The following is a 15,206-nucleotide window of genomic DNA, read 5'->3' as shown; positions in this document are numbered from 1 at the left end:
GAGTTTGTGATAAAACTCATGCTAACCATGCTTGTTTTGAGCAAAACAGATTAAAGCACTTAGAAGAAAACAGCAAGTGGCCGGAGGCTGGGCAGTTATAACCTCTTCAGTAAATACTGTTTCATCTGGAAAAGGCATACCTCCTTCCTGTGTACCTCTCTGCAACATCAATTTTATTTCAGCTGGTACAATCAGATGAAATAACTACCCTTTTCTAAGCTGCATGGGTTCTGCTCGCCAACCAGTTGGATACCATGTTACAACTTACATGGTTACACATGTACCATGTTACAACATTTACAACAGGTTCATGTTCTGGCCTCCCACTTTTTTGCAGCTGAAGAACTAGGTTCTTTACTATGTGGAGCAAGACAAGTAGTTACTCAAAACAAAACTTATGAAACTCATTTTCCCCTGACTTCATTAAGCATTCAGTATTTCAGTTATGAGATGCTATGTGGTAACTGTGTTATTTTTGCTGTTGGTACCTGCATAATGGTGCTTTCATTAAGTGGGTTTTTTGGTTTTGGTGTTTTTTTTAGCATTTTAGTACTATTATTGAATTCATGCTGCAACCTCTTCCTTAGAAGACATATGCATTTGGAAATCTGCCCTAATTTCATTACATGTTTTGGTTAGCAGTTTGATTTTGAGTAACTGTTGTGTTCTGTTGAGTTTATGCAAGTTGTTAAATTATTTGGGAATAAAAATTCTGTTAAACCTTTGGGCAGGGGTGGCAAGGCTTAAAACCAAAGAACATAATCTGTTCTATCTGTTCAGGGAAACACATGTAGATGTGGTGCTTAAAGGCATGGTTTAGTGGTAGACTTGGCAGTCCTGGGTTAACGGTTGGATTTAATGATCTCAAAGATCTTTTCCAGCCTTAATGATTCTGTGATTCTATGATTCTCAAGTTCATGCAAAAATGAAGCCTTACTTGTGGAGTAGAATTACACCTAGAAACATAGATGCTTCTACTATAAAGCACGTACCAGGCTGAGGACACTACTACTTAATCAATCTAATGACTAAATTATAGTAATTGCTGATGCTTAGCTATATTTATGAAAGTAACAATGCATAAGGCTTTCATCATAAAATAGAGCGAACTTGCATCCTTAACTACATGTAGCAAAAACATCTAGTAGGTTTGCCCTTGTGGAGTGGGGTCAAGTACACATGAAAGTTGAATATAGCAATAATAATTGGTTAATGGTCCAGTTTTGGACACATTTGCTCTGTGAATGAGATCAACCTTGGAAAAAACCTCCTAGTTTAATGCTGAAAGTGAAGGAGATCAGAAACTAGAGAAGTTTGTATCACTAAAGAATTCAGGAGGGTAATTCATGAAGACGAAAGTCAGTCTCTCCCTCACCACCCCCTGACCCCCCCATCTATCTATACCCAATATATATAATACATATATATACACTATATATATCTCTACCTAAAGAAGATACTTCTGCACTACTTCTTTAGATGTTGGCCTTTATATGCTTTTTTTTTCCTTGATGTAGTTTTTAATATTTAAGAAAAAGTCTGTCAGTGTGTGTGTTCTAGCTTGTACCTAATGTTATACGAAAACTGAATTGAACCTTGATAGAAAAGTGGCAACATTGAATTATTGCTGAGAACTTTTTAAAGCTAGAGCTGGAGCATGAAGAGGCTGTTGTTTTGTTCTTCTGTCCTTGAACCTGGTGCAAAGGATGGGAAGGACTGGATTTGTGGGCATTTCCCACTGCATGTAATGCTGTTTCAATTTTTTACACGGATGAAGTGGTAGGATTTAGTATATCTATTTAATGCATAATTGCAGGCACGTTTTCATTGGTGCCTGACATAGTTTCATAGATCTTGGCCAGTTTTCTTATTTAAATAAAAAAAGAAAAACTAAAAAAAGCTACGTGACCATATTAGATGACTTTTTTAGGATGTTTTAAAGATACTAGTAGTGACTCTTATATTAGCAAAACCTTTTTTGTTTCACAGTGCAGCCAAAACGAGATCATGTTCTTCATGTTACTTTTCCCAAAGAGTGGAAGACGAGTGACCTTTACCAGCTTTTTAGTGCCTTCGGTGAGTAATTTAGTCTATCCTTTCTTCTACATTCCTCCCCCTGCCTCACCTTTGTCATTAGCAAGTACCTCTGGTTTTGTTTGTTATTTTTAATCTGTGGATGCAGACTTACTCAAGTATAGGTGACGATTAATTTGCCTTTTGTAATTTTTGAATGGTGTCCTGTGGAATTTCTTTTTAATGGTAGTTGAAAGGGTTTGCTGTGATTAACTGCTCTTTAGAAATGTTTTTATGTGCTGCTTGTTCAATATTGTGGACCTTTGATGCTTTTATTTACAGCCTTTTCTGGGAGGAGGTAAGAGTTTATTGTATAGGTGGGTAAAGAGAATAGACATTGGTGTGAAAGGCAGAACAAGGTTTTAGGGGTAAGGTTCATCCCGCTGAAAGCCAGACGCTAACTTATGTAAGTCTAGGCAAGCAAGCAAGCTTGAAAATAGCCAGTTTGTTTTCAAGATTGTGAACACCATCCAAGTCAGAAGAAACAACAAAAAAGCTATCTTATAAATTGGGAACTAGTAGACCTGTTGTTCCTCTACTATTTGTATGTAATGTAAGGACATGGAGATACTAATTAATTGACAGCGATCTCCTAATACCTATCTCTTGCAGCAGAAAACAGTGGTTATGCTTTGCGTCCCAAAATCAGAACAAGAATAGTCTTTCGTACAGCCCTGTGTTGAATGCTGTTTCCAAGATTTTTATTGCAGATTGGTTTCTAGTTTATTACTGCTCTGTAAGGTAGTGCTTTGAAAGAGATCTTTCGGGCTTGTAAAGAATTTTGCAGTAAGGCTTTTTACCTCCCCACCCCCCGCTTTTTTTTTCTCCAAAGAGGTAACTTCTTTTCATTTCTTAAAACATTTAATGTAAAATAATAATTACTCTTATTTTAATAACTTTTTGCATGATTTCCAGAAATATTTTCTTGGAATACTTATGTTACTGAAATATTTCTTATTAAATATTATGTATTAATAAATATCTATGCATCTTGTCTTCCTCAAATTCTGTAATAAGGATTTTATCAGGAAATAGCTCCCTCTTTTTTCCTTTTTTTTTTTTTTTTTAAAGCTATTTACCAAAGTGTTTATTTGGGGGGGGATCACTTTCTCATTTGAAAAAAATTGACACCCATCTAAGCTATATGGATTTCCTGTATTGCCAAAGGGGGCAGGGACAGCAGCTTTGAGGTCTTTTTTAGCACTTAGGACCTGTGCCTTTGGGCTCTACCAGATCTCCAGCACCAGCCATTCATGAGTAGTGGGAAAAAATTGGCACTTGGGGATGCCATAGAAGTGGCCTTTATGCTGGTCCTGCCTGGTGGGCTGGTGTGGAGAGGAGGGTGTGGACCCAGTTGGGAGGATCCAGCAGGTTTTGAAAGCGATGCAGGTAGGGGAGAGCTGAAAGGGGGAGGAAGATGAGGGTCTGCCTTTTGTTTCTGGTATTAAGCAATTTTAGAAAATTGCATTTATTTTTTTTTATTGAATGGATTATAATGCTTTATAGTACATTAGTCTTGGCAGCTCTAAGCAGAGCATGTATGACTAGATTGGTAAGTTCCCTGTTCCTAAAAATTTTCTGCTTGGCACTGTAGTTTCCTCTTTTTCCTGCCCTCCCATTTTACTTAAAAGTCCCAGTACCAATTTTATCCATTAGAGTATAACCACTGTAAAAACTGTATTTTTATGTGTGTTTTTAAGCAGATAAGTGACTAGGTGGCTCTCTTATGAAATAACCCTTTCCCTTTTGGAGACAAGTAAATGAAGAGGTGTCTGTTTAGCTAGGACTTGATCAGTGTACTGGAGTTGTTTCAAAGTAATGTACCACACTTGACAACTTAAGTTAGAGTTGTAGGGTGGCAAATGGATTCAGGGCAAACTTGAACCTAACCTCCATTGAAATGATTGCTGTGGTATCCATAAGGACGTTTAATAACTAGTAAAAGGATGGAAGCATGCTCAGTATTGTCGCTCCTGTGCTTGCTGTGGATCACCACGCTAGTTTATGGGATGGTACTGTTCTCCTCTTCACCTAGAATTATGACTTGGTAGTCTGTGCAGGGTCTCTGGACCTGTGTAAAATTCACTCAGTTCCTTCGGACTTTTTGATCTGTACTGCAGCATGATGCTGGTGTAATGCTGGATGGGATTTAATATTCCCCATTGGGAAATATAGAATGTGAGAATGTAGAAAGTTAATGAGATCATTCCAGAGTTGCTGTCACAGGGGTAAGAAACAACACGGTTTGGACGTTGTTTCTATAGCCTTTTAAAGACTCAGCCATGTCGTTTTTCTCATTTTATGAAACGCAAGCAGAGATCACTACCACCAGGGGTCACGCTTACACAGCTCAAAAATAGTATAAAATTTTGAAATTCCCATTTCTCTCACTTCTCCAGATTTCAGAGCTGAATGTTTTCATGTGTGGATTTACAAACCCCTCATATCTGGGTAGTACTTAATCTATATTTTGTTTTAGGTCTTAGTGCCATGGTATCTCAAAACAAGCTGCAGGTTATTCCTTCCAGCTTCCAGGAGTACCCATGCTTTTTCAGTTGTAGCTGGACAGAGAGTGTGGCGCAATGTTGAGGTTAAGTGATTTGCCAAAAGCCAGAAAAACCAAGGCACTAACAGACATGAATTATCCCAGTTTATTATACAAGTTAAACAGAAATGTTTTAAAATAAAGCTTTTACCTGGATTAAAAATCAATAGATCAGTTGTTAAATTGAATAGCAACATTAATTGGACTTTATAGAAAACTTATTTTGATTCTGGTTTAGCTTAGTATGAATTGAAGCAGAGTTGTAATCTTCCATGAAGCTTCTAATGAAAGCAGTGAAACAGCTGAAGGGGCTGCAGTGTCAGACTTGGAACTGTTTTACATTTGCTACTCTAGAAGGGGTGTTCATAATTCTGAAGTCTTTCAGTGCTGCATGCATACCAAGCAGACACCTGTTCGTGCAAGATGTTTTTATAGTCTCATGGGTGAATGTAGTTTCACTGTACAAGAACTTGCAGTACTCTGCAGTCTTTTAGAACACTTACTTTCTTTAAATTCTTACATTTGTAGCTTTTGTTTTGGTCATGCTGATGTGAAATATGAAGGTATTAAAATAGTATTTGCTAGAATACAGTTTTTGTGTATAATCTTCATTTCTACTGAAATGAATGTCTCTGGGCATTAAAAAAAAAGTAATATCAAACTATTATAAAAAATACTAGTTAAAAATTTTCCAAGTGAGTGGAGTCAAAACTGTGTGTTGTATTTTGCGAGAATGTGAGTTGTCTTTAAGAGGGAGGTGAATGCTGGTGTAGTTCACGGAATCAGAGGTGATCTTGAAGATGCATAAATTACTTTAAAAATGCAATCGGTCCTTTGTGTATTTAAATCTTGTTCTAGTAGTCCAAGCTACTATATAGATGAGTTTTCAGTGACTCTTAAACACATTTTTGAGACTCACTCACAAGTTCCATACACTATGACTGTTCCTGTTAACCCCTGTACTACAAACTCACTGCTTAAATTTTCCTTCAAGAATTAAAAAAAAAAAAAAAGTGGAGCTAGATAAATGTCCCTTTCAAAGGTGACAGTCTAGTTTAAAGAAAACTTCTAGCACACTATATATATTAAATATTTTTCTAAGCTCATGTTCATATAGACACGTAACTTTGAGTGTTGTTTTTTATGCTTTGTGGAGTTTTTTGGTTGTTTCTTTTGTTTCTGTGGGAGTTTTAAACTTTTAATCCTATTTTTTCTCTGTGCGTTTCTGGCCTTTCCTCCTTCTTCTCATGCCAATGTTTCCTTCAGCTGTTCTTGCTTTCTTTGTACCCTGTCTTCCTGCCAGAAAGGTGGAAGCTCTGTTAACCCTTCTCAATTACTCACCGGGAGAATATTGTTTGTGTTTAATAGCTGCTTCAACTGTTTCTATTGTCTGATGCAGCTGGTGTCCAGAAGCTGTTAGCAATCCTATCATGGTGTCAATGGGGTAATTTTTTTTAATTGTAAAAAAATGGAATATATTAATAAACTTTTTTGTTAAATGAAGGTCCGTGGAGTCCTAATATCTATGCTGTCTAATTGCCCCTAACAGTAGTGTAGGAAATGTGTAAGAACAGAATGGAAGTAAAGCAACTTTCCCGCCTTCTAGCAATCTATAACGTAGGGACTCGTGAGCTAGAGGTCACACTTGCGTCTTTTAGTTGGAGACTTTCACAGCTTTCTGTAAGTCAATCTAAAATCATTCTTTATCCCATATGTATAGTCTTGTCATCCACAGCACTTGGTGGCAGTTCCCTAATTGCAGTTAAGCATTATGTGAAAAATTATTTTGGTTTTAAAACATCTGTATATTTTATTACATGTCCCTTAGTTGTTTTATAGTAAAATAGTGAATCCCCTCTGCACGTCTTTCATATAATTTCTGTTCTCATATGTTCCCTGTAGACTTGTATAGGTGTCTTCCTTAGAATTTTCTATTGAAGGCTGAGTCCTAGTATACTTCGTCTCTTACACGGAAGCTTTTCTATAGTTTTGGTCATTGTGGTATAAAAACTGAAGGAAAATCTGTTTGAATGACCTGATCCATCAGTATTATTTTGTCCTGTGGAATTCAGTGTTGTTGGCATATTTGTGTTTATATATAGAGAATTTCCAAATTTAATTATAGAAAAGAGCATGTTACTTTGCACCTTCATCTCAGAAGCAACAGATGAGATTTTCATCTATTCTTATTTGGGTGAAGATGTTTTATTTCACTTGATGATTTTTCACATTACCCTTTATTTGCAAGGGACGTTTTTTGACATTGCACGTGGTAGCAAATAGACAGGCTCATACAGGCTAACAATGGTGTTCTTCAAAGTATTGAAGACATTTGATCTGTTTTGGAAGTGTAGAGAGAAGTGTTCTATTTTATTTCTCTAGAGCTGGTACTCTTACATTGCTGTATATGGCTTATTTGGGTAAGCCTTCAAGTAAGCTGGCGTGCAGCTATGTTGATTGCTAAATATTGTACTTCAAGTGCAGATGCATTTGCTTTTTACATCTTTGTTGCACTTTCACCTTACTTCTGAAGTGCACAATATTTACTGAGTGCTTAACAATACTGCTGAATGATCTAATTGATTTATCTTGTCTCTCGTTTCTTAATAATAATGAAATGTGACAGTCTGAAAAAAGTGTATTTTAAGAGTGGAGAATTGCGCAAAAGCATTTGTTGTACTTCAGATTGCAGCTCAGAGTGCACTACTTAATATTTGACTAGTTCTTGAAATTGTGTATTTAAAATATATAAATCTGAGTAGAAAAGCAGCATATGTTGGCAGGTATTGAAACCCTTGATTATCTAAAATACCAAAGTCATTTAGAGTGCAGCAGCCTTTCTGCAGCAATGAATAAGTAGCTGATACTGAAACGATGTGCCATCAGTGGGTTGGATTTTTATTTATTTATTTGTAATTGGTACTTAGTGACAATCTGGGCACTGAAGGCCACCTGAGTAGTAGGTGAACTCCTTCAGGAGATTTTAGCCCATCTCTGATCCTCTAATATTTTACTCTTAAGGGCACAGTTGCAAGATTTTAGGAGAATTTTTCTTTCTGATCTTTCTTTTGGTCTATTCAGGGTAGATAGGAAAATAATTAACTATGTATGTAGGAAAGGGACAGAAGGGACAAAATCTGGGCATCCCTTCCATGTTGAACAATTACAGAAGAGTGTGGTCTTGGGTGTCTCAATAATTACTTAGAAAAATTTGTAATTAGTAATGCCAAAAAGGAGCACTTGATACACAAAGACATTCAGAACAATAACTTGTCAATGCACTCAGAACAATATTAAATTGTGCAGTTACTTCTAATATTTAAAGGAGGCTCAGTGTTGGGGCCCTACATAATGCACTACAATTTTGAGTTGCAATCATAAATCAGCTTGGGCTTTTCCTGTGTTGTGAAATGTTGTGTCCTGCCAAAAGCATGTTCTCCCTACAGTAATGGCCCTTACCTGTAGTCAGCAAAAATCTATGTTCTTCGAAGATTGACTTATTAGAAATTTTAATTTATTTTTGCTACAGGGTGTTTAAAGAAATTCTAACATTTGACTTCCCAGTGTAGGCTTTTCTTAATAGCAACCATAGGCCCTTAGTATAGGGAAATGTCAATAACCATACTGAATTAATTATGGTTTTGGTGATCAAAATAATTATAACTTAACATCCTAAACAGCTACTGAAATGTATAGCATGCAAACTAAACCTAACTAGGCTTTTATTATTTATAATTAGAAAATCTGTTTATTATGTGACTGGATTGCAGAAGAGACTGCTATAATCCTGCAACCTGTAGGCTAAATTGCATTTAAATAGATTAAACATCTCAAAATAATATGTATTTTAAGCATTTTGCATCATTGTTTTTAACCTTGTAATGTCTGAAGGTTAAATGGTGGTGTAATGTTGTATATAAGTTGATTTCCTAGTCTACCTGAAAAAAATTGCACCAGTTTTCAATATCTGAATTGTACTAACAGTAGAGCACTTAGGTGATAACAGGAGATGTAAATGGATTTCAGACTATAATAAGACCTTGTGTCTGGAATGGAATCCTTTCCTCCACTTTTGCTTGATTATGAGCTCTTTTAGCGCTGTGTGATGATTTAAGCCATTCACATAGAAAATGTACTAACTGCTTAATGCATGGAGGAACTTGGTTCTAGTCACTGTTCCATTGTAACAGCTTCCAAATGAGGTCCATGATTTTGTGCATTTGTTCTTATATTTACTCAAATTAAGTTTTCATTGCACATCCAGGAAATATTTTATAGTGGGTTGCAAACAAACCAATCTGAAGGTTTAGAGTGTTGCAGTAACTGGAGTTCTCCACTTGTGTGATCAGTGGTTGTCCCCAACTCACCTGCTATTGGAATTTCTTATCTTGGGTGTCTGTAGTAGTAAAGGAACAGTGAGTAGTAACTGGAGCTTGTCCATGCTGTGTCTTTAGGAAATACTGCAGTTCTGAAGGATGGATAGATTTTAGAACACAACTTTTTAGTACAGAGCTGAAATTTCCCAGAAAAAATTGCTTGAATTTTTGTTGTAGAATTATATGGAACGGCTGAAGGGAGGACTAAAAAAGCCCTAAGATTACTTGAATTGTTACAAGATTTATATTTAATTTTAAAAAAATGCTATGAAGAAGCAGAAGAATACCCTGGGAGTGAAAAAGGTATTAGATGTGTCTCTTTCTTTTTGGTCCTTACTCTATTCGCTCTAAGAATATACAGGATGCATATGCAGCCCTAACAGTCACTGCTTTCTGCACAGTTCCAGGCTCATGTACAACTGCGTGCCTTTACAGTGGACAAAAGCCTTCTCAGGTGAAGTTCCTCTTAGTTGACTACTTTCTTTTATGTCATGGCACATCAGATAAAATCTGTGACTAAGCCTAAGATAAAAATAGTCATAATCATTTCTTTTGCCTTTTCTAGGTAACATTCAGGTTTCATGGATTGATGATACATCTGCATTTGTATCATTGAGCCAGCCAGAACAAGTACAAATAGGTAAGTCTTTCTGAATTTACTTCAAGTAAATTTACAAGTAAATTAAATTGAATTTACTTCATGTAAGTTCAGGTATTGTGACTTGATGTCATCTGGCTCCTGCAAAATGCTCTGAGCCAACAGGATCCGTGATTCTAACGGCAAAACTACTGACTTGGTTGAGATGCTGTAGGAGTAGCTAAACTTTTATGGTACCAGCATGTGGGCTGCAGCAGAGACAGTAAGCCTGAGCTGCACTTGGCTGAGAGTTTTGTGTTTCATTCCATGACCCTTTAACTACCTGAACTTGCTAGTTTCTCAGTTGATGCAGTATTTATTTATTGAGGTTATTTACTGTTACTTTGCACAAAGCAGAGCTATCAAAGACTTTTATGATCTTTGCCTTCAAATATCCTTTGAACTACTATAAGTTTCCTTTGGTTTACATTTGTGAGTAACAAATACAGTAGTAAGGCTTTTGGTGGGTTGTAGAACACATGCAAAATAATAGTCTCCTAACAGTCTGGACTCCTACTGCGTCTACAGTTTGTGTATTAATAATGTGTGATCTCTCTAGGCCTTAATTTTTATTTTAATTTTTATTTGAACTTTTGAGTTTAGCTTTGAAAAATGTTCATGGGCATAAGTTCTACAGGATGTATACTTGCTTAACTTCTTTCTTGAAAGTTCATTGGTGTTGGATTTTTTTAATATATTGCTTCTGGGTTTGTATTTTAGGAGAGATGTTAATTTAAGAAAAAAAATCGTGCTTGATTACATAGTCTTAGTGAACCCACATTCCTAATTCAGATAATTAGGACAGATAGCAATGTTTTACTATTTACAATTGTGCAAGGTATTCTAGAAAAAAACATTTCCAATGTAAGAAGCTGACTGAAAGTGTAGAGCAAAACATTACCTAGATATCATAAGAAAAATATAGAATAAAGTAACTCTCTTGAGAAATCATCAAGAATTAAGTAAAAGACAAAGGAAGAGTCCAACATTTCTGAATGTACTGAAAATATTCCTTCTAGTAATGAGGAAAAACAATCTTTTTGGGGTGTGGGGTTTTAGTTTTTTTTTTTTGTTTGGGTTTGGTTTTTGGTGGTAGTTTTTGTTGTTAATGTTGCTTTGAGTTTTGGGGGGTTGAGTTTCTTCACTTTATTGTTTGGGTGTTGGTTGTTTTTATGATTTTCAGTTGATTGTAGTTGGATTGACAAGCTCTTACGGGTTTCTGTAGTTCTTTTGGGCTTGTATTTGAGGACTTACCCTTAAACTTACTTCGGGCAACAATGACTGGAAGTGGAGCATTATCCACGATTATCTGGGATACGTTATGTAGTGTCATCCCTATTTACTGAAATGCTTGTATTTGATATGCTGTGGAGCTGGTAAAAATGGCAGTATTGATAGCATTTTTGATTAAATGGCTGAAATTTTGTTGCACTTAAGAGCAATCCTGCCAGAATTCCCACAATTAAATTCTAAAAGGAAAAAAACAAATTGGAAAACCCCATTGAGTTCACCATCGTCTATCTTAAAAAGCTCAAATAAAGAAGCTTTCAGGTTCTGGATACATAATCTGTGCATCTCTCTTACTAACATCCTGTGTGTATTTATCATACTTCCTCATACATACATATATCTGCAGAGGGTTTTGAGTGCTTACCAGCACTTGTTTCTTGATCTATGTACAGATATAAGGACCATATTACTTCTCACTAGAAGTTCCAGATGAAGAGTTATGTCAAAATAGATGTGGCTCTATTTTAGCTGGCTCTGTAACTCAGGAAAGCATTGCTAGCACTTCTTGCATGTGTTGTCTTAGTTTCTTACCTCTGAAGCATTCGTGATTTGTAAACTGTATGTATTATAGTTGGTGGTGATACCAGCACACCATCAAAGGTTTGAGGAAAATCCTGTTCCTGCAGCAGCGAGTACATTACAAGATTGGAGGGAATAAGCCTTAAACTATCTTAAGTTTTAGATAGATATCTTAACTCTGAGCTGTGCAATCACAAATAATCCATTTGTGAAGTAGCAACTTGCCGGGAGTGTCTGAAGCTCTTTATTTGTGACCGCATTAATCTTATTCAGAGTTTGTTTTCCATGTGTGAGAGAAAAATTGAACAAAGGGTTGGAATTGTTCCACCTTTTTGTGTTTCCAAGAGGACTTTCTTTGTGGTGAAATACAACAAAGTTGTGTTTCCTGCTTTCTGGTTCAGATGCCCTAATGTACAGAACATGTAGGGTCATTTAAGTGTATATATCTCTGCTTTTTTTCCGTCCTCTTTTCAAGCTGATTACTTGTTTCTCTGAGTGGGACTTACAAGACTATTTGTTTTCACTAAAAAATGTGTGTTTTAAGCCATTTCATAAGCTGAAAATCTTCCTACGTGCTGCTACAGTAACTTCCCCACTGCTATCACCTCAGTTACTTACCGGTTGTCTGAATGCTTGGCATACACATTCACCACCACTATTCTTTTATTATTATTTTTATTGTTTGATACAGCAACTACATATTGTTAAAAGAACTGAATGGCTGCAGAATATTTAAACTGAATCTTTCTGGCAGTGCTCTGTCTGTATATGGCTTTTTATGCTTTAACAAACAAGGAGGCTTGTTCTGTGGCCTACGTGCTAGAAAACAAGTTATTTGTTTGAAAGCCCAGGTGATTATAGTCTTTCATAGATTTTTATGAAATTAGATTAGTAAAATCTCATATACTTGAAAGCAGTCAGCCAGCCGAGCTGATAAACTATAGCAAACTCAGTTAGCAAAAAGCTGTGCAATTTTTATTGTAAAATTGCTTAAACCTCTTAGGTGTTTTTCCCCCTGTAATAAATGTATCGTAAAATCAATTCTTTTATTCTGTTTCCTGATCTTAAATTCTTTAATGAACTGCTTTGGCCATAAAAGTTACTATTTGAACTTGTGATTTAGTGATCCGTGTTTAAGTGAAGAACCTAGGAAAAACTAATGATGTGGACTGGTTTTTAACCTGTTTATATAAATATGTCTGCATCTTCTGGACTATATAAAAAAACCTTGGAGAACTGTCAAACAGTATGATACAATGCAAGATGTTGCTGCAGACATGTTTACGCTTACCTCTTGAAGATGTTTCTGGCTTTCAGCTGGTATTAATATGTGTAGTTAACAAAGCACACATGCAACAAAAACATTTATGGAAAATAAATGGACTGAGGACATGAAGGGTGTGTGGAAGTTTCCCTGTACTGATAAGGTGGTCAGATTTGCATTATATATGAGTCTAAGCACTGTAAAAACATCCAGACTTATTTTGCATCCCTTTTAATAAGGGGACTGTGTAGGAAAAGCTATGAAAAATTGGATCAGTTTTGTAATAATCTGCATGGAGTTGTAACTGATTCTAGGTCTACCAATTTCTTTTCTAAACTCAGTTCAGATCTGGGAGGTGTCTTTATTTTTCAGTTGTAGCAGTGATTCAGCTACTGAGTATTTGACTAAAGTAATGTAAAGTTACAGAATTGAACAGCAAATCATTTAAAGACTGATTTGTAGTCATGCCTTGATGTACATAGGATAACCAGCTTCTGAATCTTGCTTGTTTCTTAAAAACTTTTCTCCAAAGCTTTTTCATTTTCTTCAGCTTTGTAGGTGTTAAAAAGGAATTTGAAACATGTGATTTGTCCGTATTACTAGTTTTGTGTAACTGTATCTAACCGTTGTATTGAAATTGGATAAACTTGTGTCGTAAATACAGAGTTTTTCTGTGCTATTCGAAAACTCTGAAAAGCTTTGCTTTATTTAAAGATTAATTTATACCAGATTAAAAAAAACAACCAAAAATAACAAAACACAATGGGGATTTTTTTTCTTTAAAATGGCTTTCACATTTCAGCTAATTAATTGTAATTCATTTTCATGCTCATGCTTAACCTCTACATCAAGCAAGTGACAGATATCTTAAAAAGTGACACTTTGTATAAGCTTTCTATACTGTTTCTGTGGCTTTTAACTCTGGTGGCTTCAGGTATTCTAAATGGACTAAAAATTTGTTCACCTACACCCTGGGAATATGTTGGATTTCTCACGTTAATATGTATAGAAATCCATTTTGAATATGTAGGTAATAAAATGTATCTATTCATCCCCAAGTGCTCTTTAAAATAATGTTCCTGAGTTATGTAATATCATGGATGATAACCATTAAGATCTAGTCAAAAAGTAATTGATAAAACATTGGTCCATATGTTTTTTCTGTTTAAAAAGTATAAATCTGATTAACTGAATTGAACTAACAATTAGCTCTTCAAATTTCCCATGGTAGTTCAGTAGTGTGTATGTGACAAGGAAGAATGCATGTTACAACTTCATAATTGTTAAAGTGTTACCGTGAAGGGCCTATGAATCTTTGCATAGGATAAGAAGACTTGTTCCCTTTGCTATTTATTTCCCTCTGAAAAAATAAGTAGGGGAAAGGGCAGTATTTTTATAGGCAATTTTGGAGCTGCTCCTAGGTTTCAAACTGAACATAGCATGCTTAAACCACATAAAACAAAAACCTTGGGAAAAAAGAAGCAAATCCCTTAACCTTCTTATTTTGTTGCTTATAATAATGTCCAAGAATCTTCACTTTATTTGGTTATTCATGTGACTTGCATATTGGCAGACTCTAATTTAGTATGAGTAAAAGAGGCTTATTTTTGATAAAGTCATATTACTCTTTACAGTTAGAACGTAAACTGTGGCTTGAAGTGGAAGCTGCACTAAGGCAAATGTTAGTTATCCATTTCTTAACCACCATGGAGTTAGGTGCCTGCCATGTCTATAAGTGCAAGTTTTACCTGCATTAGTGGGGGAAGATTGCTCCTGAGTTCTAGTAGGCTGTTCTGTATGTCAGTTATCACTGTTGAACTGCTATGTTGTCATGTTAAAGGTAATAATGAGTTTGTAAAAATGGTGGTTTAGATGGCTCTAAGTTGTCACTTTTTTGCAATATACTCTACTGTAAACTGATTTCCAAGTTACAAGCACCTGAAAACAATAATGGACGTTTTCTGTTGAGCTTTGCTGTTCAAGGTGGGTAATTAATAAGAATTTGTTAAATGGTTGATATTCCTTTAGCTGGACATCTGGGAGACAGAGCTTACTGTAGCCAAATTGTATTTCACGTGATCTCAGCATTGCTGTCAAACGTGGAGCACATGCTTTTAAGTCTGTAGCAAAGGTGAAGCAGTGTGCGCTCTGACAGTTGTTAAGTACAAGAATTTTCAGAACCAACTTTGGTTGTACAGCTTCTGACTCATGACTTTCAGCTTCCTAGATAAACTTGCTTTTGGATGTTGTTCAGCTTTGTATATTTATAAAGTTGGCTTTTCATCTGGAAAGGTTTGAAATAAATACTATTTCAATACTTGTTGACTTACATGGGTCTAGACTTCACACAAATAGTCTGGAAATGCTGGGGAAGATGGGAGAGCCTTCCGCTTGTCTTAACTTTAAATCCAGTATTTTATTTAATAAATTGATGCAACCTGAAATATTTCAGAATTTAAACCATTTCGGTATCTCAGCTAGTTAACTAGCTTGTGAGTCCTG

General features: G+C 35.7%; 1 protein-coding gene across 5 annotated transcripts in view; it reads left to right on the top strand.

Moving 5' to 3' along the window:
* The window catches only part of PARN (poly(A)-specific ribonuclease), a 59,535-nt gene that overhangs the window by 27,085 nt on the left and 17,244 nt on the right, over window positions 1-15,206 (top strand). For all 5 annotated transcript variants that reach the window (XM_040590903.1, XM_040590904.1, XM_040590905.1 and 2 more), the window contains 2 exons: window positions 1,990-2,076; window positions 9,560-9,634. In XM_040590903.1, coding sequence (XP_040446837.1) covers window positions 1,990-2,076; window positions 9,560-9,634 — 162 coding nt within the window. The remainder of the gene's footprint in view (window positions 1-1,989; window positions 2,077-9,559; window positions 9,635-15,206) is intronic.

This window comes from Falco naumanni, chromosome 4 (assembly GCF_017639655.2).
Source record: "Falco naumanni isolate bFalNau1 chromosome 4, bFalNau1.pat, whole genome shotgun sequence".
Taxonomy (NCBI): Eukaryota; Metazoa; Chordata; class Aves; order Falconiformes; family Falconidae; genus Falco; species Falco naumanni.
The sequence above is the reverse complement of the archived record's forward strand: the minus strand, read 5'-3'. Positions and strand labels throughout refer to the sequence as shown.